The sequence below is a fragment of the Muscardinus avellanarius genome (genome assembly GCF_963383645.1).
Source record: "Muscardinus avellanarius genome assembly, chromosome: 11".
Classification (NCBI taxonomy): domain Eukaryota; kingdom Metazoa; phylum Chordata; class Mammalia; order Rodentia; family Gliridae; genus Muscardinus; species Muscardinus avellanarius.
In genome coordinates, this window is record NC_137797.1 from 109677983 (window position 1) to 109702076 (window position 24094).

Sequence of the window (24094 nt, forward strand, 5' to 3'; positions counted from 1 at the left end):
ATTAGAACTATATTTGTGTACCAAGCAAAGAGAGCATATTTTATCTTTTGAATGCTAATATAAAACAAAGATGCAATTTTTTAAGTGGCTTTAAGTTCTTTGGTATTTAGAAGATGTTTTATATCTTGGATATTATACTGTATTTATATTTCTAAAGAAAAAGCTCTTATGTGCTGGGCGTGGTGGCGCACGCTTGTAATCCCTGCGTTTGGGAGGTGGAGACAGGAGAATCACGCAGGTTCGAAGCCAGCCTCGCTGACTTAAGACACCCTGTTTCCAAAAATAAAAATATGAAATAGGTCTGGGAGTGGCCCGGAGGTAGAAGGGTTTCCAGGAATCCCAGTACCACACACACACACACACACACACACACACACACACACACACACACACACAAAGCTCTTATGTAACCAGCCTAGAACTACGTAACAATATTAAGTCATTCCCAAAGGTAAAAGCTCTTAAAATAACATTAATTTAAATAATATATAAATTCTGAGAAATCATTAAGGAAACCTTTAAAATGTTGAACCTGGAGTAAAATACCAGATATAGGTAATTTAATTCTACTTGCCAAGGGTCATAAATGACAAAGATGGTTAATCATCATTGAACTGTTAATCATCATTGAACTGAATAAAAAAAAAAACTGAAGAAAAGAAAAGCAACTCGCTATTTAAAGAGAGACTTTAGCAGTAAGTAAAGAAAGGACTGGGCACAGCTGCTGTACAATTCTAAGTTCAGGTAAGAACCTTCACGTTTTTTTTTTTTTTTTAGCATTGCTTCTTTGTAAAAAAAAATTTCTACAAATTGCAAAGGAAAGAAGTTTGGGTGGTCATGTGGAGAAGTGACTGCACAGAGGAAAGGGGGTTGGGGCCTGGGGCTTCTGAACTGTGAGGTGGTTCGTAGGTGTATGGTACAGCGGGCTGTTCAGTAAGATGATTCTCTTTCTGGTGAGGAAAAGAGGGAGATGTTTGCCCATAGACATTCATTCCAACTTTATCAAAGGAAATGCATACAGTGCTTTTATGAAATTCATCCTGAATCTGTAGCTTCTCCATTGACTTCAGCTCAAAATAATTTTTATGCAAAAATGGCACATTTGGGGGAGGCATTTTTTTTTTAATTTCCTGCATAGTTTTTGATGTGGCTCAGGAATTGTTTTTGATCGGTGCTGACTGTAGGGGTCTAATTTTTTTCTCTTAATTTGGGATTTATAAAAATATTTTATAATCCCAGCATTTGGGAGGCTGAGACCTGAGGGTGGCGGTTTGCGGACAGCCTCAGCTACTTAGTGAGGCCCTCCGCAACTTGGTGAGACCCTATTTCAAAATAATGCATAAAAACAGGGCAGGGGCTGTGGCTCAGAGATCGAATGCCCTGGGTTCCATCCGCAGAACCACACAAAAAATTATAAAGTTATTCTGTATTTGTACAAATTATCTTGCAGGTTAGGCAATCAAAAATATGTATAACTAAAAAGAAGATGCAAATTATGCACTTTATGCTTTGTGTCTTCTAAGCTCTTATGTTCTAATCCCTCAAAGCCTACTAACCATCTCTTCTGAGGATAGATGTGCTGCAATTTTATATTGTCCCACATGAGATAAAACCAGAAGCTTATAATTAAAGAAATAATTAAAGCGCTGTTTCTATTACTTTCTGGACTACTAGATCTTCAAGTCTAAAAAAAAGGACCTCAGTTACCTTCATAAAATGTGCTATAGTCATTCATTTTCACCAACTACATACAACTTCTAGAGCAGACTTCCTATATTTTTTAAATTTTAGTTGAATATTATAGAAGGATCTAGGCATGGGTTAAATTTGTGAAGGCTCCTAATCCCCTTTAAGTAGGGATTAGTGTCTGTAAAAATGTTTCCCAAAGAAAGAGCTGGTTGCTGATTCCTGAAGAATGAAGCCTTTCTATGGTGTGAAATGCCTAGTGACTTAGCACACTTTGGTGAATGGTTCATGGGATACATCTCTGTAGATGGGAATCTGCTTCCACCTAATGCCTGAAGGATTTCCCCATCCTCAGTATGACATAGGTGATTGCACCTTTATACTGGTTTCTCTTTTGTAGGCACAATATTAGATTTTTTTCCACCTATATCTCTAACCCCAAACCTACCAGTTCTCTATCTAATTTTCTGGAGGGGCTGAAACCAGCCAACATGTGTTATAAATAGTGTTAGGCAGCTACAGCTATCTAAGATAGGTAAGAGGACACTGGAAGGCCCCAAGAAGTCCATGGGACAAAGATCACAGAAACAGAGTACTTGAGAAAAACAGGTAAGACAACTCCAGGGGGTATGGTCGCAACTGGACTTTTAAGAGATAGTTGATCAGAAGATGCTGTGGGGGTTGTCCACTGGTCTCTGTTAAGTCATTTAGGAGTAAATGACTTAAGAGTTCTCTAGAAAATTTGGGAAATGTTTAGTTTGTAGTTGGTAGTATTGAAAATATATTAGAAAACTAAAAGCTATTTAGGATTTCTCTAAAATAGAGAAAACCAATGTTATACTAATACTAGTCAAGAGGACATGTATTTTCATCATTTGAAAGTGAAAAAATATTATTCTGGGTTAAACCAAGAGAACTAGAAAGAGTTAAGGAAAGAAAGCTCTGTCGCAGATGAACTATGTTAGCTCTGTGATGAAGCCCTGTGAATTAACATGAATATGGTGGGTTATCAAGTAAATGCAACATTATTAGACTGTGCTCAAAAGACAATGTGAAGATAGAAATTGCATCTGTTTGCTAAGCAAGTTCAGGACTGAAACAGTTGGCAAGGGAGAGTGCTGAAAGGAATGGCTGATTCATTAATCCAAAATCTGTATTGAGTAGACCAAGAATTGTACCAGACTTTGTGTGTGTGCTTGGTACTGGGGATTGAGATTAAGTCCCCGCCTTTTTGTCATTCATATTTTAGGAGGTAGAAAACACCATATAAACATATATTGTTTTAGGAGATGTTAAGGGGACAGGAGGGTAAGAAAATAGGGAATTGCAAGTGCTACATGTGCAATAGGTCAGAGCAGAGAAAGGCATGGTGGTGCACGCTTGTAATCTCAGTACTTGGGAGGCTGAGACAGGAGGATCATGGTTTTTGGACAGCCTCAGCTACTTAGGGAAGCCCTTCGCAATTTAATGAGACCTGTTTCAAAATAAAGAATAAAAAATAGGGCTGGGTGTGTAAAATGCCCCTGGGTTCCATTTTCAGTACGAATAAATAAATAAGTCAGAGCAGGCATCGGTGAGGCCACAGGGTTTAGGCAGAAAAATGATGGAAGGGAAAATAACCACTGGCTATGAGGTGCCCAAGCATCAGAAAGAATATGATAATTTGGAAGACTTCAAGGCGGAGCTATGATTGAAATGTTTCTGGAATATCAAGGAGGCCTGTCTTGCGAGGCAGTAATGAGTGGGCAGAAAAATTATACAAAACAGTGCTACAGTAACATAATATATAGAAGGGACTTGAGTGTTTATTCTAAATAAGCTAGAAAGCCGCTGAAAAAATCTTAGTATGATTTTCACAGAAAATTTCATCATAGCATATGCATCAGTATTGTGATTTTTTTGTTTGTTTGTTTGTTTGTTTTTGTTACTGGGGATGAAAACCAGAGGCATTGTATGTGCCTCCAAGCTACAGCCATAGCTATTTTTTAGTCTTTTTTTTTTTAAATGGGGTCTCACTCAGTTGCGAAAGGCCTCACTAAGTAGCCGAGACTGTCCACAAACCGCGATCCTCCAGTCTCCGCCTCCTGAATGCTGGGATTGCTCGTGTGTGCCACCGTGCCTGGCTAGAATTGCATTTGACTCTCTAAACATGATGAGCTGTTGACCATGTCCAACTTTTACATCATATCTGTTGATGATTGAATAACTGCTTCGTGTACAATTTACATAGTGTCTTTACTGTCATTAAATACATTTTTCAGTTTAATTTTTTTCAGTCAACATTATCACTGGCATAATCTAAAAAACCAGCGATAGGAAATGATATGTTATAGTTAGCAATATGTTATAGTTTCAAAGAGAGAAATTAAGGTACAAATGACGTGGATTAAGAAATATAGCATGGTGCTAATACAAAATAGAAGGCACAATAGAGCCCCTTGATGTCAGTGTGGAGTCTACAGGGTTTAGGGGTGTCTTCCAAATACATTCAGCTCTGTGAGGAAATGAGTAGAATAGCCTCAAATTAGATCTCATAAATGTTCTTGCTTGTGAAGCAATTAAAATGAGCCAAGGGAGGGAGAATGACTTACTACATGGAAGAGAGTCATTACCGTGACCACAAAATGTAATGCAGTTATAGACGGAAATGAGGAATGTCGGAGTATCCGGCAATATCAATGTATGGATAACAAGTCCCAGTCAGGGGAGCAGTGTTAGTTCCAGGGAACTGGTGACCCAGTCCTTGAGGCTGATCGATTGGGACTGATGTTTTGGAGGGTGTGACACTGGTGGAGGGAGACGGTTTGGAATGTGTCCACAGGAATGATTAGAAGCTGAGATCATAGGAGAAGAGAAGGTTAAAGAAATCAGGAAGTCGGGGTCCTAGGAAGACAATCGTTGTAATCATCAGTAATTATGATACTGATTATTGAGAGATCGTATTTGAACTGAGGGTAAAAATTGTCATGGAATGAGGAGGGAGCAACTCCAAGGTGGGAATATGGTTCTGGCAGCACATAAAATCATGGAGTCCTGAGATGGGATTCAAAACTCTGGTTCTCAGGGGAGAGGGCAGGAAATTGAAGACGAAGATCCAGGCAAAGCCAATTGGAAAGGGGTGTGTCTGTTTGCGAGCAATCCAGAGCAGGGCTAAGGCAGCTCCATTTATCACAGCCTGACGAGAGGCAATGTGTTCAGGGAAGCACCCAGTTTAAGTAAGAGCAAGCAGGTAAAGCAGAGAATTTCTGGGGAAAAAATAGCTGAAGGTGAAGGGAATTTGACTATGATCAGTTTTGGTGGAGACGAACAAGAACCTGGGACCATGCCGGGCCAGATGGAGAGAAGACAGGAGACGATGCGTGAGCCTCACCTAAGCCGAGTCATGGTCATGCAAAATCTTCAAGCTTCAGTTTGGAGGGGCGGTGCTTACTTCCAGGAGTGTGTGGCCCTCTGGAGCTCCCTTGGCCACCAGCAGGGAGGCATGGTAGTACGGCAGTGGCCAGTCTGAGCTGAGCCTTCTGGCGCTCTCTGGAGACTCACAGGCGATGCTCATTCTGAGAACTCTGGAACTGAAAACCATCAGGAAGGAACTGTTGAGCACCAGGACCAGATGCTTCGTTTTTGTTCATTTAATATTAATTGATTGCTTTGTAGTTTATAGTATGTGTCCTATAGTGAATCCAAGTAGGTCTGAAAGCTATCATGTGCCAGGTATTGTGAAAGGTATTTTATATGCATCAAATCCTTGCCACCACTATTCACATAGCACATGGGTCTTGATGTTCAGAATGATACTGAGAATAGCTAGAGCCCATCAACTTCATCCTGCTAGCTACTGGCAGAGACTGATTGGCCTCAGAGTTGATCAGGCTTCAAAGAGAATGATGTTTCATCAGCGCTGTGGTGGTTATCTCTGAAGTAAATATGAACAGACCTTTCAGCAACTTTTGCAATGCCATTGATCTATGGCTGCTCACATACTATTGGTCTTGGGGGAACTGTGGCAGTGTCTTTTCCTCTGACCATTCTGATCTTTCCACAAGTGGCACAGGAATAGCTATCTGATTACTTAAAGAGTTAGAAGGAGAAGAGCCCTGGGGAAATGTTCTTTGGTCTCTGAACAAATTCTGGAATTTTATCACTGATAGCCTCAGTTAGAGATTAGAAAGCCTCTTAGTTTATTTGTACTGCTTTGTCTTATTCGAGGCATTGATCTGTCCACAGCAAGTTGATGTGCCTTGATGAGTGGGTGTTGGAGAAGACCCCAGCATGAGAGTACTCTAACCATGGAGAGGATTCAGTGTCTCAGAATCTGAAAGCATATAAAAATTAACTATTTTTGTTAGGAGAAAACTATCTCTGTATGGTTCATTTTATGAGAACCTGAAGAGCATTGGACTTGGATGCACTTGGATACGACCCCCTAGAAAATCCAAACTCATCAGAAGAGGATTTTGGAGAGGTGTTCCTACTGTTCTAGCCCCAATCTGCATTCTCAAGTCTGTCACATGGCCTAATCCTTCTTCTCCTCTACCCTGATTCTGGCATGATTCCTATACTTCCAAGAAGTAACAAGGACAGGAACTGATCTATCAAATAACCTAGACATAGAAATAAACACATCTCATTATAGCTATACCAGCAGCTATTCTGTCCTGCAGAAGGGAGGGAGGGAGCAATGTTTTCACATATGCATCTGTATCTGTCTGACCAGCTATACATCTACATGTCTATCTATACACAGACACATACATAAAAGAAGGGTCTACCTATTTACATCAGTGTACTCCCAAACAGGGCTTCATGCCTGAAGCCCACCGGGGAGTCAAATATGTGTGACATATTGAATTAATCAATTAAATTTATCTCTGCTCAAAGAAAAATTACAACTGAGTCAAGCTCCTTCCCTTATGAAACCAGTTTAATATTGGAGAGACTGTTTGGCCGGTCCTTCCTCAGGCTCTGAAGCAAGGAGGCTGTCATTGCAGAATTGTATTGATTTTGCTAGGACTGTAATTAATGGACACTCACGAGTTCATGTGAGGTATCCAGTATCCACTCACATCATATTAGAACCCTGCCCAAAGTGAAGAATAGCCTTTATCTTTGGGATATGAATGGAACCTGTACACACATGATAAAAATCATCATGAATTCTTTTCTATGTGGGCAAGTTTTTAATCCCTTGGGTAATAGGTTATTTCTAAAGAAATGCATGCCTGTAATACCAGTACTTGGGAGGCTGAGACAGGAGGATCAGAGGTTCAAGGCCAATCTCAGAAACTTAAAGAGACCCCATTTCAAAATAAAAAAATAAAAAGAGCTGGGAGTATATCTTATAGGTAGAATGCCCTGGGTTCAATCCTCAATGTGAAAAAAAATAAAAAAGGAAACAAGAATATCTATGCAACCAATTTAATTGAGTAAATAACTGCAAGTCATTTCCAGAAATAAAGCTTTAAAATAATGTTAACATAAATGTAAGTCCTGAGAGAGCACTAACATGATCTTTAGAATATCTGATTTGGAACTAACTCTTAGAAACAGCTACACAATTTTCCTTTATTTGCCTAGGACAATGATCTCACAGAAGAGTTAATCATCATTGGACTGATGAGAACATAAAGTCATGTCTATTTAAAGAGGGACTCTAGCAGCAAATAAAGTGTGGACTTGTCTCAGTTGCAATAGAATTCCAAGCTCAGGTAAGAACCTTGATATTCTCTATTTTCAACATAGCTTCTGTGTAAGAAATGTCTACAAATTGCAAAGTTGTTTTGGTGCCCATGGTACACATTACAGATTTTATGTGTTTTGCCTTCTGTCTGTTTATGTTCTAAGCCCTCAAAGCCTATTAATCATCCCTCCTGGAGATGGATGAACTTGGAGTTTATGTAATCTTACATTATAGAAAGTCATAACAAAACACTATTCCTATGACTTTCTAAACTGGTGGAACTTCATGCCTGAGAGGGGGCCTCTAGTTACCTTTGTAAAATGAGCTGTGCGATGTTTACTGCCACCAGCTACACTGAGTTACTAGAGTGGACTCCTTGCTTCTTTGATTTCTTCTTAACCGGTGGCTGCCCTTACGAGACAATTGTGACTGTCAAGCTGAGGATGGCCTCCTTGGCAGTCCTTAGGAGATGTAGGTACTGGTTTTCTTTCCCACTTCTGCAGACACATGCTAGTAACCAGACTGCTCTCCTCTGAGTCCTAAGATAGTAAAAGATTGACATTGATAAGCAGAGGCCAGAAAACTTGGGCCTCCCTTCTTAATTAAACAGGGAATATCTATCTGCTCGGCTCCACAGAAGTGCCTGAGTCAGTCTTATAAATATACAGTGCCTCACAGACTCACTTACAGACTGATCACTTTAAACTCAGAAAAGAAATGTTTTCAGAGAAAAATGCCTCTCCATCGGGCTTAAAATGCCAAAGTAAAGTAGAAAGTGCAGCATCCACTCGAGATATTCAGTCACGGTTCTCGGTCCTGGTATTCAACATGGTATTCAGCCATGGTATTCATACATGGTATTCAACATGGTACTCAGTCATGGTGTTAATGCATGCATAGTCTTACATGGTATTCAGCATAGCACTCAGCATGGAATTCAGCATTCACTGGCATTCTTACTAGTCACCTTAGAGTTATGCGTGGCAATTTATTCTTGCCATAAAATGAGGAGCAAAGCTCCCAACTTTTTCAGTTCTAACTGAGTATTTTAGTCCAAGATATAGAAGTGGCATTTGCATTGGTAATCTTTCTGGGAAAGGAGCAGAAAGAAGAAAAGTCAGGCCTAGGCTGGTAGATTCCCCCATGGGCCAGCAGCATAGGAGAAACGATTTCTTGTGGGGATACATGAGAAAGTATGGAAGGGCTTTAATTTGGGGCAGAATTATGCCAAAGAATGAGGAAGGACATTATAGGTTGGGAAGGACCAAGCAGGAGGGCAGAGAGCTTTCTTCTTAAGACAGAGGTACATATGAGAGTTTTAGAAAATAAAGCAAAACAAGGGCTAGGCTTGGGTTGTGAAAATCCTCCAATAGGAAATATAAAATTTATTCTGATGCCGGGCGTGGTGGCGCGCGCTTGTCATCCCCGCGCTCGGGAGGCGGAGACAGGAGGATCGCACAGGTTCGAAGCCAGCCTCCCTGGCTTAAGAGACCCTGTTTCCAAATAAGATAAAATAAAAAATAGGTCTGGGAGTGTAGCACAGAGAAGGGTTCCATCCCCAGTACCACCAAAAAAAAAAAATATATTCTGTATGGTAAAAAGACTCTTTGAAAGATTCTGAGGATGACCATAATGCAGGATTCTAAAATAGACAGGGAGCTGGGAGATAGGACAGTCAAAAGTTAGTTGAGTTGGGCATGATGGTGCATGTTTGTAATCTCAATACTTGGGAGGCTGAGACAGAAGGATCACAGGTTTGCAGCCAACCACAACTACTTAGTGAGACCCTGCTTCAAAATAAAGAATTTTTAAAAATAACGCTGGAGATGTAGCTTGGTGGTAGAATTTTTCTGGGTTCAATCCCCAGTACCACATACACACACACACACACACACACACACACACACACACACACACACAGTTAATTCATTGAGATATAAACATAGGTAGGAGCGGTGAGCCAATAGACTACAAGACTTTGGGAATATTTGCCTAGTAAAAGAAAAAAAGTCTAAAGGTAAATAAATACAATCTACCTTGCAAATAATTTAGAAAGATGCACCAATGCCAACATAGGGTTAAGTGGTAAAAATGCTTTCCTACTATTTAAAATCTGAGGATAAAAGTAAAGATATTAATGAAAAATGCATGAAATGTATCAAAGGGCCGCTTACGACCTGGAGGCCACCAATCTTTTGAATTTCTGGCCACACTGCTGCACCCACAAACTGAACATATCCAGGTACAAGCACGCCTATACATAGGAGAAGAGGAGTAACTGGAACTCGATAAATATATACACAGCATGAGGCTCTGTCTCCACGCACAGGTTTATATATGCACTTCTATTACTTTTATTTATGTATACACCATACGTTAAATATGCAATATATATATGTATACATGTATGCGGTCTATATAATACAGGGAATCAATGAATCCTGTCAAATGACTAGCACATATAATTGATACACATCATTCGTGAACTCCATGTTAGCAGAATCACGGGCGCACTCCCATTGACTTGTGACAGCACAGCGATCCTGCCAGGCTCCTGTGGCCACAGGTGTGGCGTGCAGAGGCACGTGTGGACGGGGCTGTATGAGGATGCTTTGTGCTCCCTTGCTCAATGCATATGCCATGAACAAGCTGTCCTCTCACAGGGCACTCGTTGGCCCTTTCTTTTCAACCTCTCTACTTAGTTGCTGAGTTCACCCTTGAAACTGCCCCACAGTGCCATCGAGTGTTGACAGAAACGTGTCGTGTGTTAAATGACCTTTCCCCTGGCTTGAACTATGGTACTTTGGGTTACTGATTAAGTGTTAGTGAGTACAGTGTTCCTGTATGGTGCTATTCTGGAACTTGAGACAGAAGGATCAGTTCCAGGTCAGCCTTGGCAACTCAGTGAGACTCTGTTATAAAGAGCTAGGCCAGGCCGGGCGGGGTGGCGCACTCTTGTCATCCCAGCATTCGGGAGGCTGAGACAGGAGGATAGTGGTTCACGGACAGCCTCAGCTACTTAGTGAGGCCCTTTGCAACTCAGTGAGACCTGGTTTCAAAATAAAGAATAAAAAAACAAAAACAGGGCAGGGGCTGTAGCTTGGAGGTCTACCCCAGACCCCCCCACACATACACACAAAAAGAATCTAGGCCAGGTGGGGGGTATATTCTTTTAATCCCAGAAATTGGGATGCCAAGACAGGATAATCACAGGTTGAAGGATAGCCTCAGCAATATAGCAAAACCCTCAACAACCTATTAAGATTCTGTTTCAAAATTAAAACTAAAAAGCGCAGGGGATGTAACTCAGAAGTAAAATGCCTCTGGGTTCAATCCCCAGTACCACAGACACACGCACACATACATAAAATAGGGCTGGAGGTGTAGCTGGGAGGAAGAACCCAGTACTACCAACAAAAATAAAATAATAAAATTTTAAAAATGTCTGGAGCTTTAGTTTGGAGGCAAAATGCCCCTGAGTTCAATCCCCAGTACACAAACACACACTGAATGAAGTGTATATTAAGTGTATTCAATCAGAAATCTATATAAAAGAAGTTTGTGTATTGATCAGTTGATGAAAATGTTGTGATCAGAAGGTTTGAGGAATCTGACCCTTTATAGCTCCCAAAACAACGATTCAATATTTACTTGTTTCTATCCAGTTCACAGAATATCACAAACAGAGTCCACTGCATGTATCACACGTGTTACACATATTGTATAATTTGTGTGTTATTAAAATTATATAGCTATATTTCTATTTTATAGATATTTTAGACTTATTGTTATGTGTTATATAGATGTATATGAATAAAATATTTCTAAATCTTGCTGAAAAACATATTATTCTACATAAAAGTGAGTTAAAGGAACAAGTTAACTCATTTTAAAAATCTTTAAAATAGGGTTTTAATAACTCTCAAAATTATAATTTATTTTTCACATGGATCCCACAACTCCACTTATAAGAATATATCCTACAGATATGATTACATATAGAGAAAATAATATGACATGTTAAGATCATTTTATACTATAAAATAATTAAATATGACAGCTTGTTAACATGAAACTTGATAAATACATGAAGGACAGCACAATACCCTGCACACCTAAGACAAATAAGGTGGCCCTTTGTTTATATATAAAGTGACGTAGATAGGGCAAGGGAAAAAGGAGAGGGCTGTGTTGACCAGGTGTGACTCTTTGTGTTACAAAAAGTTTATATAATGTATTCAAATGAAATGCATATCATATTTCTGAATAAAGATATGCGGCCGAGATGAAGAATGTTCATCTCTTTTGTTTTCATACCCTGCCTTTGAAAAGTAAATGAACAAAATTAAAGTAAAATCCTGATGGTGGTCAGTCAAGCAAGGCCAGTCTCTGAGAGGCACTTGGAGCACCCTCAGTACTTTTAAACAAACTCAAACTCTACATTCATTTTGAGCTTCGTTGCAAAGATATCTCCTCTGAAATCATCTTGGCCCATTCAACCCAGCATATGATCATTTCTCTACTCAGTTTTTAAACTACTCTGTGCAAGACGCTGTTTGGCACAGTGTAAAACCATAGGATAATCATGTACGTGCTGTCGCAAGTCTTATAATCTAGATATATAGAAAATACAAAAATCTCAAATTCTATATTCGAAATTTTTGTTCACATAATCTAGGGCGTGATTCTATATTATCTATTTTGTTTCAAGTTTCTGTCCATAGATTTATTTCCCTAGTTGAATTACAATCTCCCTAGGGCTAGAACTTTATTTTACTTTTTAGTTAAAAATGTTTAGATTTTTTTTACGTACAACATTTACACAGTGGTGGAGACAGAAGAGACCCTGAACAAATACAAGTGATGACCTTACGGCTGTTGAGTTGATTGATGACCTTAGAGCTGCTCCTATTTCTAAATTGCATATTGTTACAGTGAAATAAATCATGCACTTTCTTTTCCTCACTGGATAGGTGATCATCTGAAACTAAGCATCATCCATAATTGAAGACAGTCACATGCGATCTGTAGTTCCATCATGGACCAAAATCAGCATTTGAATAAAAAAGCGGAGGCTCCATCGTCAGAGAAGGGGAAATCAAGACGCTGCGATGGATTCAAGGTGGAATGAATGTCATGTTTCTGAGCTAAAATAAGCAAAGGGGGGAACTTTTATCTGTAGAAAAGGCAACTAATTGCTCAAAGGGACATTATATTTCAAGTTAGAATTCTTAGCTGAAGCAAAAAAATAATATTTATTTATTTATTTATTTATTTATTTTGGGTGGTCTGGGAGTGGAACCCAGGGGTATTCGACCTCCGAGCTACACCCCTGCCCCATTTTGTTTTATTCTTTATTTTGAAACCGGGTCTCACTGAGTTGCAGAGGCCTCTCTAGGTAACTGAGGCTGTCCGTGAACCGCAATCCTCTGATCTCAGCCTCCCAAAAGCTGGGATTACAAACCTGCGCCACCACACTGGCTTCAACCAATATTTTAATTTTTTTTTTTATTTAGTTGAAGTTGTAGTCTTACCCAGATGAGTAATGACCACAGAGATCATAGTCGGTTGCAATAATGTTATATAAAGGCTTTTTTTTTTAACTTTTTCCAGGGAACATGAAATCTGTTTACTTTTAGAGATTTCTGATAAAATCTGTTCTGATGAAACATTTGAATAAAGCTTAAGCAAAATGAGAGTCACGAGGAAGAGATATTGATTAATGCCACTGGACTGCATTCTGCTCTCTGAGGGCAGCATACTGTTATAACAATTTTATTTGTATGTAGATTAAAAAAATTACTCGAAGAAATGCAATATCAGAGTGACCTCTGATGGCATATTTTAAGAGGAGGCTAGGCGCTGCCAGTTGGCGGTGTGTCAAGCACATTACCTGCGGCTGAATAGAGAGACAACAGCAGCAGCTTGTGTTATTGAGCACGTGCTAGATGCTAGACACTGCTCTAGGGTTTTATTCTGTTCTTGGATTTATTTCTCTCCACAATTCCATAAATCAGACATTATCTTTATTTTGCAGATACAAAAATCAAGATATAGACAGGGCGAATGGCATACTATTGTCTCAAAGCTGGTGAGGGATAGAGCAAGCTGTGAAGTGGACAGCTCAAGTCTTCATCCCATTCTCTTGATCCATGTTGCTAATGTAACTGTGGGTTTTCCTAACACCAGCATCCTCAAAGTGTTATGGAAAGCAAAATCTTACAAGTGGACTATTTACTGCTTGGTTTAGGATGATTTAAATTTGTTAAATAGTAAAACAACTGTTCGTGATTATAACCCTCCATTTATTTACACTTTTGAATTTTCCCTCATAAGTTTTAAAATTCTCCTCATAAAGATCTTATACATATTTCTGTTCGATTTATTCCTAAAGCCTTGGTATTCTAAAATAGTATGGTAAATATTGTCCTTTTATTTAATCAAGTTATCTGGTATTTGCTAGTGCTGCATAGAAATGTAATTGAGTATATATCATACATCCAGTCACTTTGCTAAGCTCGCCAATTATTTCTAATAATAATACGGTGTAGAAATGTACATATCATATATCCAGTCACATTGCGGAGCTTATCAATTATTTTCAATGATTTTTCTGAAGATGCGTTGAGATTTTAATAGCATAAAATATTTGTATCATCAAAAATATAGTTTTACTTAATGCTTTTCAATCTTTATGAACATTATGTTATTGTGAAACCCAATGCTGAATGCAAGCAGTGGTGGCTTTTCCCCTAGTTCCTGACCACATTAGTTATTGAAACATAGTTTACTAGTTTAAAGATATTTTATCTATGCCTAATTAATAAAAGTTTATTGTAATTCATACATTTATTATGAATTTTATCAAACATTTATCTCTTTTAGTTGAACAATGTTGAAGAAGTGCATTGATAGATTTTTCAAATGTTAGATGTCCTTAAATATTTGGGATAAACTTAGCCTTGTTTTTTAAGATCATTTCTGTATGAACATGGTTTGCCATTATTGCAACAAAGTTTTTGTATATTTATAATTAGGAAGATCTGTTATTTATGTTATTCATAAAGTCTTTTGCCTGATATTAATGCCAGAAAATGTTGTTTTGTAGAATAAATTAAGTACAATTTTTCTATAATTTAAAAGCATTTATATCCTTTTGATTTTTTATTTTAAAAAGGGTGCCAATTCTAGATTTCTTTTTGACTATGCTTGGGAAAGGATTTTTCCTGGAAATTTGCTTACTTAGTTTAATTTTTCACATTGTTGTTTTTTAGAGTTTTTAAATTTAGGTCACCTTCAAGGTCACAGCAAAACTGTGAGGAGGACACAGATGTGTCAGATGTGTGCGGAATGCTTTGCTCCGCCCCTGCTCATGCATACCCTCCCCGCCCCCGTCAAAGTGGAGCATTTGTTAGCGTTGCTGAGCCAACCTGCGCAGCACAGTTACCCAAACCCACCGACATTAAGTTTGGTGGTTTGTCTTCCTTGGATCTAGACAACTGTATATATGATGTACTATGTGTTGATGAGAAAACTGTATATTCTGAAGTGGTTGGATTGAATGGTCTACAGGTGTCTGTGGAGTCTATTTGGTCTATGAGTCAATTTTTTTTTAGTGTGTATTAACTGCACAGAATTATGGTCTTCATTTGTCATATTTGACAGTGTATTTTGCAGAGCACAAGTTTGTTTGTCTGTTTTGTTTTTCAACTGGAAAATGAACCCAGAAGTATTCTACCTCCCAGCCCTACCTTCAGCTCTTTTTATTTATTTGTTTTTGTTTCAAAACAGGATTTTGCTAGGTTGTGGAGAGTCTTGCTAGGTTGCTGAGACTGGTTTCAAACTTGCAATCCTTCTGTCTCCGTTTCCCAAGCACTGGGATTTCGGGTGTGTGCCACCATGCCCAGCTAGAGCAGAGGTTTTTAATTTTAAGGAAGTCGTACTTCTTATTTCTTTCACGGGTTGTTGCCTGTGGAGTTGTATTCTGCTGCTGTTTGATGAAACAGTCTACCGATTGTCGATTCGACCCAGCTGGTTCAACTGTGTTGAAGTCAGCTGTGTGCACGATGTTTATCTGCGGCTGGAGCTGGTGATTTCTGGTAGAGAAGTGGTAAAGGCTCAACTACAGCAGTGGGTCTGTCTGTCTCTTCTTTCAAGTCTGCCAGTTTCATTGCTCTGTTCGGCGTCAATCCATCAAGGATGCATTAGTTCCGAAGGATCCCTGAGTGATTAGCTCTTTGATCATTATGTAATGTCCCTTTACCCACAGTAACTTCCCTCGCTTTAAGGTCTGCTCTGTCTGAAATTAATTTAGCTACTCTTGAATTCTTTTCATTAATGTCAGCATACAGTTTTTTCCATCTATTTAATTTTAGTTTATGTATTATTATACATAGTGATCTCCTTTTAAGCAACATGTCATGCCTGTTTTTTAATCTATTGTGATGATCTCAATCTTTGGTACATACAGATCATGAGATTAAAGTAATAACTAATACCACTCATTTCGCATATACCATATATGTTACTGGCTCTGACTTTTGCTTTTCCTTTGTTCTTGTCTTCATTCCCTTCTACATTTACCAGTTCTAATTAAGCACTTTAGATTATTCTGGTTTTTCTCCCTTCTCGGTATATTCATTATATTTTGTTTTTATTTTGTGGTGATTGCAATAGTGATTGCAATATACAATTAAAACTAACTTAAATTCTAGTCCAATTTCAAATAGCACCACATCATTCTGTAGATTGTGTATCTTATAAGAACAAAACATTTCTTGCCTTTCCCCAATCCTTGTATCATGAATATAACTAATTTCATTGATGTATACTCGTGTATAAACACATACATAAGATATAGACATAAACATACACAGTATTGTGAACCAACTATTAATTAAGAATGAGAACTGAGCCAGGCGTGGTAGCGCACGCTTGTGATCCCAGCATTCGGGAGGCTGAGACTGGAGGATCACGGTTCGCGGACAGCCTCAGCTACTTAGTGAGGCCCTCTGCAACTCAGTGAGACCCTGTTTCAAAATAAAGAATAAAATATTGGGCAGGGGGTGTAGCTCGGCGGTCAAATGCCTCCGGGTTCCATCCCCAGACCCGCAAAAAAAAAAAAAAAAAAAAAAGAATGAGAACTGGTGAGTTACTCTCCTTTCCCCAATACTTTATATATCTCATTCTACTCTTCTTGCTTGCAATGTTCTCAAGTTATATGTTATTCTAATCTTGTAGGTTTTTTCTTTTTCTTCTTTCAGAATTTTTTTTTCCTGTGTCTTGGATTTTCCTGTAGCTGAAAATACACGCTCAGTTTTAGTTTTTACCCTATTTTTGGCATTCATCCTGCTTGGTGTTCTGTGAACTTCTGGGATCTGCGGTTTATCATTTCATATTAATTTGGGGGAAATTCTTAGACACTGTTTCTTCAAACATTTCTTCTGTTCTTGACTAACTTTCATTTGTCTCTAGTGTCCCCTTACATGTAAAGTGTAAATTTGGTGGTGGTCATACAGTCCTCGAATGTGCTGTACTGATCTTTCTCTTAAACTTCTCCCGAGTTTGTCTGAAAATCGCCCCACAACTCTACTCCTCTAAATTATTTTTCTGACCTCGTATTTCTAACAAATCGTTCTGCCACAGGCTCACCTTTCTCACAGTTGTCAGAGCTAACTCATAAGATGTAATCTCTTAACTTCACATTTAAATATACAGATGAACCACCTGATGTTTGGCATATCTCTACCCCCATGCTCTACGTAGGCAGATGTTCTTTCTTTCCAATGACATATGTCCTTTATTGTTATTGTTTACCTGTTTGTTATACATTGAATGTCTTATTTCTTCTTCCCTATACAACCTGATAGCTCCACTAAAGACTGAACTCAAATATCACTACATCTATACATACTTTACTCATAGAAGCAGAATTAATCACTTTTTCTGTATACTCTGTAACATAAACTTATGGCAAGTGTGGTGCTTAATATATATTATACCCTTATTATATGTCTCCATTTATTGTCCCGTTATTTATTTGCATTTATTGCCCCAGAAGACTATAAGCGCATTTGTTGTATCTTCTTTGTTTTTATTATTTTGTTCTTATGTCTTGACTCCAAAACTTAGTAAAGCCAGTGTCGCATTGTAATTACTCAATAAAGGTTGGATAAGGATGTGAGGGCGATCTGGCTGTGACATGTCACCCCATTGATCACCAGGGTTGATTCAGCTGATCTGGCTGGCTAGACGGTGTCCCCTTCCTCCCTCACCGCTCCAGGTGTGTCCCTCCCAAAGCTGCGCGCTCTGTCGAAGAGGACGACCTTCCCAAATAGAGGAGGACCAGTCTCTGGTCAAGGGTATACGAGTAGCTGCGCTCCCCTGCTAGAACCTCCAAACAAGCTCTCGGGGTCCATTTGTAGGAGAATGTAGGGTGGTCAAGCTTCCAAGACTCCAGACACGTCCAAATGAGGCACTGCACGTGGCAGTCTGCCTTTCTTTAAAAAAAATTAAAAAGTTTGGACAAGTTAACTGAGGGTTAGATAAGTTCTCTGAGTTAATCAAAACTGTTCATGTGACAAACGGAAACTTGAATTTGTCATCTGACTTTCAGTTCAGAACTGTTGCCATACCAAGTAAACAAATGACCCTACCTCGATTAGGTAAATACAGACTTTACCTCTTCTTTCCGTGTGAGCTGTCTTTTTCTGCCATTAACACTTTACAATCTTTTGGACGATGGCAGAAATTTGTATCTCTATGTTAAAACCTCTCAAGCAAAGATGTTCTAATCTCATGCTACTAGTTTCCCAATTTTTATTTTGCTAGAGCTTTTAGTTTTGTTGCTATTTTGTCAAGTGCTAAGAGCGTCATTATATCTTTTTTCTCTGAATTTAATCCCTGCATTAATACTGCTTATTTCACATGATACATTGAGAATGAGTGTGAAGACATCAACCCAGCTACCTTAGCTCATTTCTTGTCATCTTAAAAACCCTCATTAGAGAAATCTTACTGCAGACAGGCTTTCTATATATTCCTCCTTTTACTCTTGCAGAATGGCCTAGTATTTCACTGTCAGAATTTTGTTTCTTTGAGTCTCTCCTACATCTTGAGCTACTATTTCTTTCAGAATTGAAGTCATGTAAAATATATAACTTTTCTCTGAACTTTTTGAAAGACTTTTATGGAACAGAATTTATATTTATTTATACTTGTTTCTTCTTTAATATTGATTTCTGATATTTCTTTCTCCTTGATTTTGTCAATCAATGCTCTTATGATCTGCATTTAAATAAAAATTTCTCTATATTTCTTCAACAATCAGAATATCATATTTGCAATATATACATCATTGGCCCTGTAGGCAACTACCAACTACCACAGTGGTGGCCTTAATATATATATATATATATATATGTGTGTGTGTGTGTGTGTGTGTGTGTGTGTGTGTGTGTGTGTATATATATATATATATATATATATATATATATATGATCCAAAGTCATATTGCTATTTGAAAGAACTTAGAGCAGATAAAGAATTTACCTAATTTACCTATTCTAGGAAGGAGGAGGAGGAGGAGGAGGAGGAGGAGGAGGAGGAGGAGGAGGAGAATAAGAAGAAAGAAGGAAGAGAAAAAATAGACAAGAATAGGGTTTTAATTTTAGTACTAAGGAAAGAAAAAAGATGGAAGAAATGAAGTTAGAGAAGGAAGAATAGGAAAATGAGACAAAAGAAATAAAAAAGGAAGAGAAAGGAGAAGAAAAAGGAATAAGAAAGGTAGAGGAGGAGGAAAATAAAATATAAAAAGCACAAAAATGGATTTAATGTTAGTAGATGGAGGAGAAAAAAGAAGAAAAAAAGACAGAGGAGGAAGGAGAAGCATAGAAAAGGGAAGAGGAGGAAGAGGAGGTGGCCGAAGAAGAAAGAAGTGAAAGAAGGAAAAGAGATGACAGGAAGAAGAAAGGCAGAGGAAGACAGGAAGAGGAACAAGAAGGACCTGCAAGGAAGGGAGGAAGTAGGAGCAGGAAGGTAGAGAAGGAGGGAGAGAGGGTGAGGGGAATAAGAAAGAAAAGTATGAGTGAGAAGGAGGAAAGAGGAGGAGAAAAGTAGAAGGGAGGATGGAGAGTGGGGAGGGAAAAGGAGAGTGAAGGAAAGGGAATGAGGAAGAGGAAAGGTGGTGAGAAAGGAGGAGTGTGGAGGTAGGAGGTAGTGGAAGGAGGAAGAGCAAGGAGGGATGGTAGAAAGGAAGGAAAGAGGAATGAAGAGTGATAAAGAGGAGTAAGATGGCAGAGAGAAGAGGAGGGAGGAAATGGAAATAGAAGAGGGAGGAGTAGAGGGTGAGGAGGAGGAGGAGGAGGAGGAGGAGGAGGAGGAGGAGGAGTTGGGAGGTGGAAGAAGGAAGAGAACGGGAGATGAAGAAAGGGGAGAAGGAAGTAGGAGGAGTGAGGAAGAGGAAGAGAAGAATGTGATAGGGAGAAGGAAGGAAGGGGAGGATAGAGGAAGAAGAGTTGGAAGGAAAGGGGAGGGGGAGAGGAGGGATAAAGAGGAAGAGGAGTGAGAAGGAGGAGGATGGGGGAGCAGAAAGAGCAGGAGGGAGGAGAGCAGGAGGAGGAGGGAGGAGAAATAGAAATAAAGAGGGGCAATGAAGAGAGGAGGGCCAAGCAGAAGGAGGGGAGGAGGAGGGAAAAGGAAGGAAGAGGAGGAAGGAGGAGGGAAGAGGAGGATGAGGAAGGAGAAGCGGAGAAGGAAGGAGGAGAAGAGGAGAGAGGAGGAAGAAGGAAGAAGAGAAAAAGGAAAGGACAAAAGCAAGGCTTTAAAGTATTATATAATTCTTATTTCTCAAAGATATGTGGGAGAAATAGTCATCAAGAGACAAAATAGTTATTAGCCTACAAAACAGATTCATTTTCTAGGCAGATGAGCATGACACAAAATTTGAAGTAAATTAACAATCTGGAAATTCAAGCTCTGTAGTATTCTCTTAGAATAAAACACAGAGGGTTAGGATGAATGTGGATCTGTATGAGTAATATGTATGCTCTACTGAAATAAATATTTGTAATGTGGAGAGAGTACTATGTTGTCAAATTAATACTATATTGTCAAATTATTGGGGTAAGAAATCTAAGAGACAAGGAGTTAGCAAGTAGATGAAGAAAAAGGAAACAGTAGCAGCTGTATTTTGTAAGGATGCACAGTGTCAAATTTATATGCCAATATAAAAGTGTATAAATTTGAAGCTATGTGAATAAAGAAATTGATTAAAAATCATGCTTTTTCATTAAGAGTGTAAGCATCCATTGAGGACTTTGGTACTTTGTCTTAACATTTCAGCCTAAATTTCAGATTACCAAAAACTGAGACATAAAAACCATCTTAAAATAAAAAAAAATAGAATTGGACACAGTGGCACACACCTGTAGTCCCAGCTCCTTGGGAGATTGAGGCAGGGGTATGAACTGAGCCCAGAAGGCCAAGGCAATAGGAAGATACAGTCTCTCTTTAAAAAAGAGGGTGGGAGTGAACTTCAAATACATGAGTTAGTCTTCTGTTACCTACAATAAAACGGAAACAGATGCACGTCCAACAGATGCAATCTAACGAGAAGGTGTCACTTCTCATTTACAGCCCCAGAGGCAAGAAGGCACTACAACTATGTTTTCCAGAGAGATGGATTTTGAACCTACAATTGCATACCTAACACAATTCTGTTTCAAGTAGGATATATCCAGGGATGGAAGGAGTATATTTTTGACAGACCATTTGTAAAAGTGAACTGGTATTCTCTTTTACCAACAGAAAATGATCCCAAAGAGAGAAGTAACACCAGAAACAATAATAAGCCGAAGACCCAAATTGTTAGTAAATCCAACATTTGTTTCCTGTGAGCTGGGCTTAAAATATAAAATAGCACTAATAATAGATGAGAAGCCGAGTAAGAGAAGAAGCAGAGGGAATTACAAGCATTAGTTAAAAGGTAATTTGGAGCCGGGTTGGTGGTGCACACTTGAAATCGCAGTACTTGGGAGGCTGAGGTGGGAGTATCTCAGATTTGCAGCCAGCCTCAGTTACTTAGTGAGGCCCTCAGAAACTTAACGAGACCTGTTTCAAAGTAACAAATAAAAAATAGGGCTGGGGGTGTAGCTCGGAGGTAGAATGTTCATGAGTTCCTTTCCCAGTACAAAAAAAAAAAAAAAAAAGGTAATTTGGAGTTGTGGTTCTAGAGTAGAGTTGCCAGATTAAAATTTTAGCTCTATGACTAGCTATAAATCCACTAGAGATGTATAAACTTTCAGAACTTCAGTTTTCACGTTAGTCAAAATGACGATGATGCATTTACCCTCACTGGGTTGTGAGGGTTAAGTAAATTTGTGAACATGAAATACTTGGCCCAAAGGACTAGATGAGTTTTGGGTATCAGTGTCATCATCGTCACTATTCAGAATAAATAAGAACCTAAGAATAAAAAGAAGAAATAACCATTGATGAATTTTCAACAGGAAAATAATTCTAAATCTTTTGGTTAAGACATTATGTAAATAATTTAAAAAAGGAAACAAAATAAGGTGTGTCATACTGAGAGGCAAGTAAAACCTATATGCAATTTCAAAAAGTATTCCTAGAATAAAATGGCAGAAAAAGTTCATTTTATTTTAAAGTGGAAAAGAAATTACGATACAGTATACCATGTAAATAGTAATGCAAGTAGAGTAATACTAGTAAACTATGGCCATTAGAATTAAAAATTAAGAGAGACCAAATGTAATATTTTGAACTGTTGGGAAGGAATAATCTTCCAGGAATAAATACCGAAAACTTCCAAAGTACCTTCTTCTTTCATGATTTCTTCACTCAGCGTGCTCTCTTGAAGACCTGACGCCTGCTAAACTGAGCATGAAAACAAAGGCCTTTGAGGCACAAGGGATGTGTTGTCTATTCCTTCATAGTGGATCAGTGCTTTGGAGAGGAGGAAGGCAAAAGCAATCCATTACAGAGCAGAATACGATCTATTGGTGCAGTTAGAGAGATGTGTTCGTTTCCTACACTGCTGAAAAAATTACCACAGGCTTGGTGGCTTAGGATAATATGCTTATCTTAAAATTCCAGAGGCCAAAAGTACAAAAAGTGAGTCCTAGGAGCCAGAATCCAAGTTCACGCAGAGCATGTGCTTTCTGCATACTCCAGGGGACAAACTCACAAGTCTTTTCCAGCTTCCAGAGTCGTCCGCCTCTTTTCCCAGCCCGTGACTCCTTGCAGAAGTGGGGTACTCCATCTTCTGACCCCATCATCTCATCTTTTACGTTGACTTCCTGGATACTTCTTTTGCAACATGTGGCCCACTCAGCTAGTTTGAATAATCATTGTTTGCAGGATTATTAACATTATCACTTGGCAAAGTCCCTTTTGCCAAGTGAGGTGACACGTTCCCGAGTTGTGAGTTGTGGGGATTAGAGGATGAACATCTTTGGGAGAAAGTGTTATTCTGCTTATTACAAGCCATGAGTGGCTCTTGTGACATCATTAAACAAAGATGATTTCCTGGCAAGTGCCCAAATATCCCTCTTAGATATCATACGGAACATTATTTTTTTCAGACTTGACCATCTAATGACAATATTTTAACTGTGATTATGATCAAGATTAATTTGCTTTAAAATTTTTTGAAGGGCCTCTATGAGAATAATGGTAGATTGGCAGCTCACAAGTTCCTGTCCTCTCTCACACACGCAAGGAAAGACTACCAGAAACCATCAGAACTGGGTCTGTAAGAACTCTGCAAAATAAACTTTTATCGAACTTAAACGAACACCGAGTCAAGAAGAAAGCAACTTAAAAATAGTGGTGAAGCTGAGGCTAGACTCATGAAGTGGAGAGTTCTCATTTCCTAGACTGGAATCCCAGTACTCGGATGGCTGAGGCAGGAGAATACAGATTTGAGGCCAGCCTGGACAGCTAAGCAAAACCCTGTCTTAAAAGATAAAAAGGGTCGGGAGTGCAACTCAATCATAGAGTGCCCTTGGATTCAACCCCTAGTCCCAACCACAAACCAAAAACCTCCTTATATATCTGTATCACTCTGAATCTTACTGTGATGCAGAATTGCAATGCAGAAATAAAAGCATATATATAGCCGGGCGTGGTGGCGCACACTTGTCATCCCCACACTTGGGAGGCACAGACAGGAGGATCGCGCAGGTTCGAAGCCAGCTGCGCGTGCTGGCTTAAGAGACCCTGTTTCCAAATAAAAATATAAAAATAGGTCTGGGAGTATAACCCGGAGGTAGAAGGGTTTCCAGGAACCCCAGTACCACCACCAAAAAAAAAAAAAAAAATAAATAAAATAAAAAAGAAATAAAAGCATATATAAAAAAGTAACAGAGAAACATTTTCTGAGTGTACATTTCTTTCTCTCCCCTCTGCACTTGCGTGGTAGCTCCTCTGTGAAAGGGTCTGCTGGTTTCTATCAGGCCCTGGTGTCCTTCTGCTGTCCCTGTAGTAAATCATGGCAATGGAGCACCACCTCGTGTCAGTGTCTGGTACTGCAGATTAATGCACACATTCAGTTTTTTCTGCAAGATCCCGGGCCTAGTACCCCCACTCCTACCAGTTCTTGGACAAACACAAGACTGAAACCAGCTCTTGGGAAGCCCCATTAGAAGTCAAAACGGTAGATGTAGAAGATTTGAATGTTTTCTCCCGATTTCTCTGTGCAGTGTGCAGTGG

General features: G+C 39.0%; 1 protein-coding gene across 1 annotated transcript in view; it reads left to right on the top strand.

Moving 5' to 3' along the window:
- Positions 1-12401: 12401 nt before the first annotated feature.
- LOC308269682 (solute carrier organic anion transporter family member 1B3-like) overlaps positions 12402-24094 on the top strand; it is a gene marked incomplete at both ends in the record, with an annotated part of 43342 nt that continues 31649 nt past the window's right edge. The window contains one exon of the mRNA XM_080705043.1: positions 12402-12485. Coding sequence (XP_080561169.1) covers positions 12402-12485 — 84 coding nt within the window. The remainder of the gene's footprint in view (positions 12486-24094) is intronic.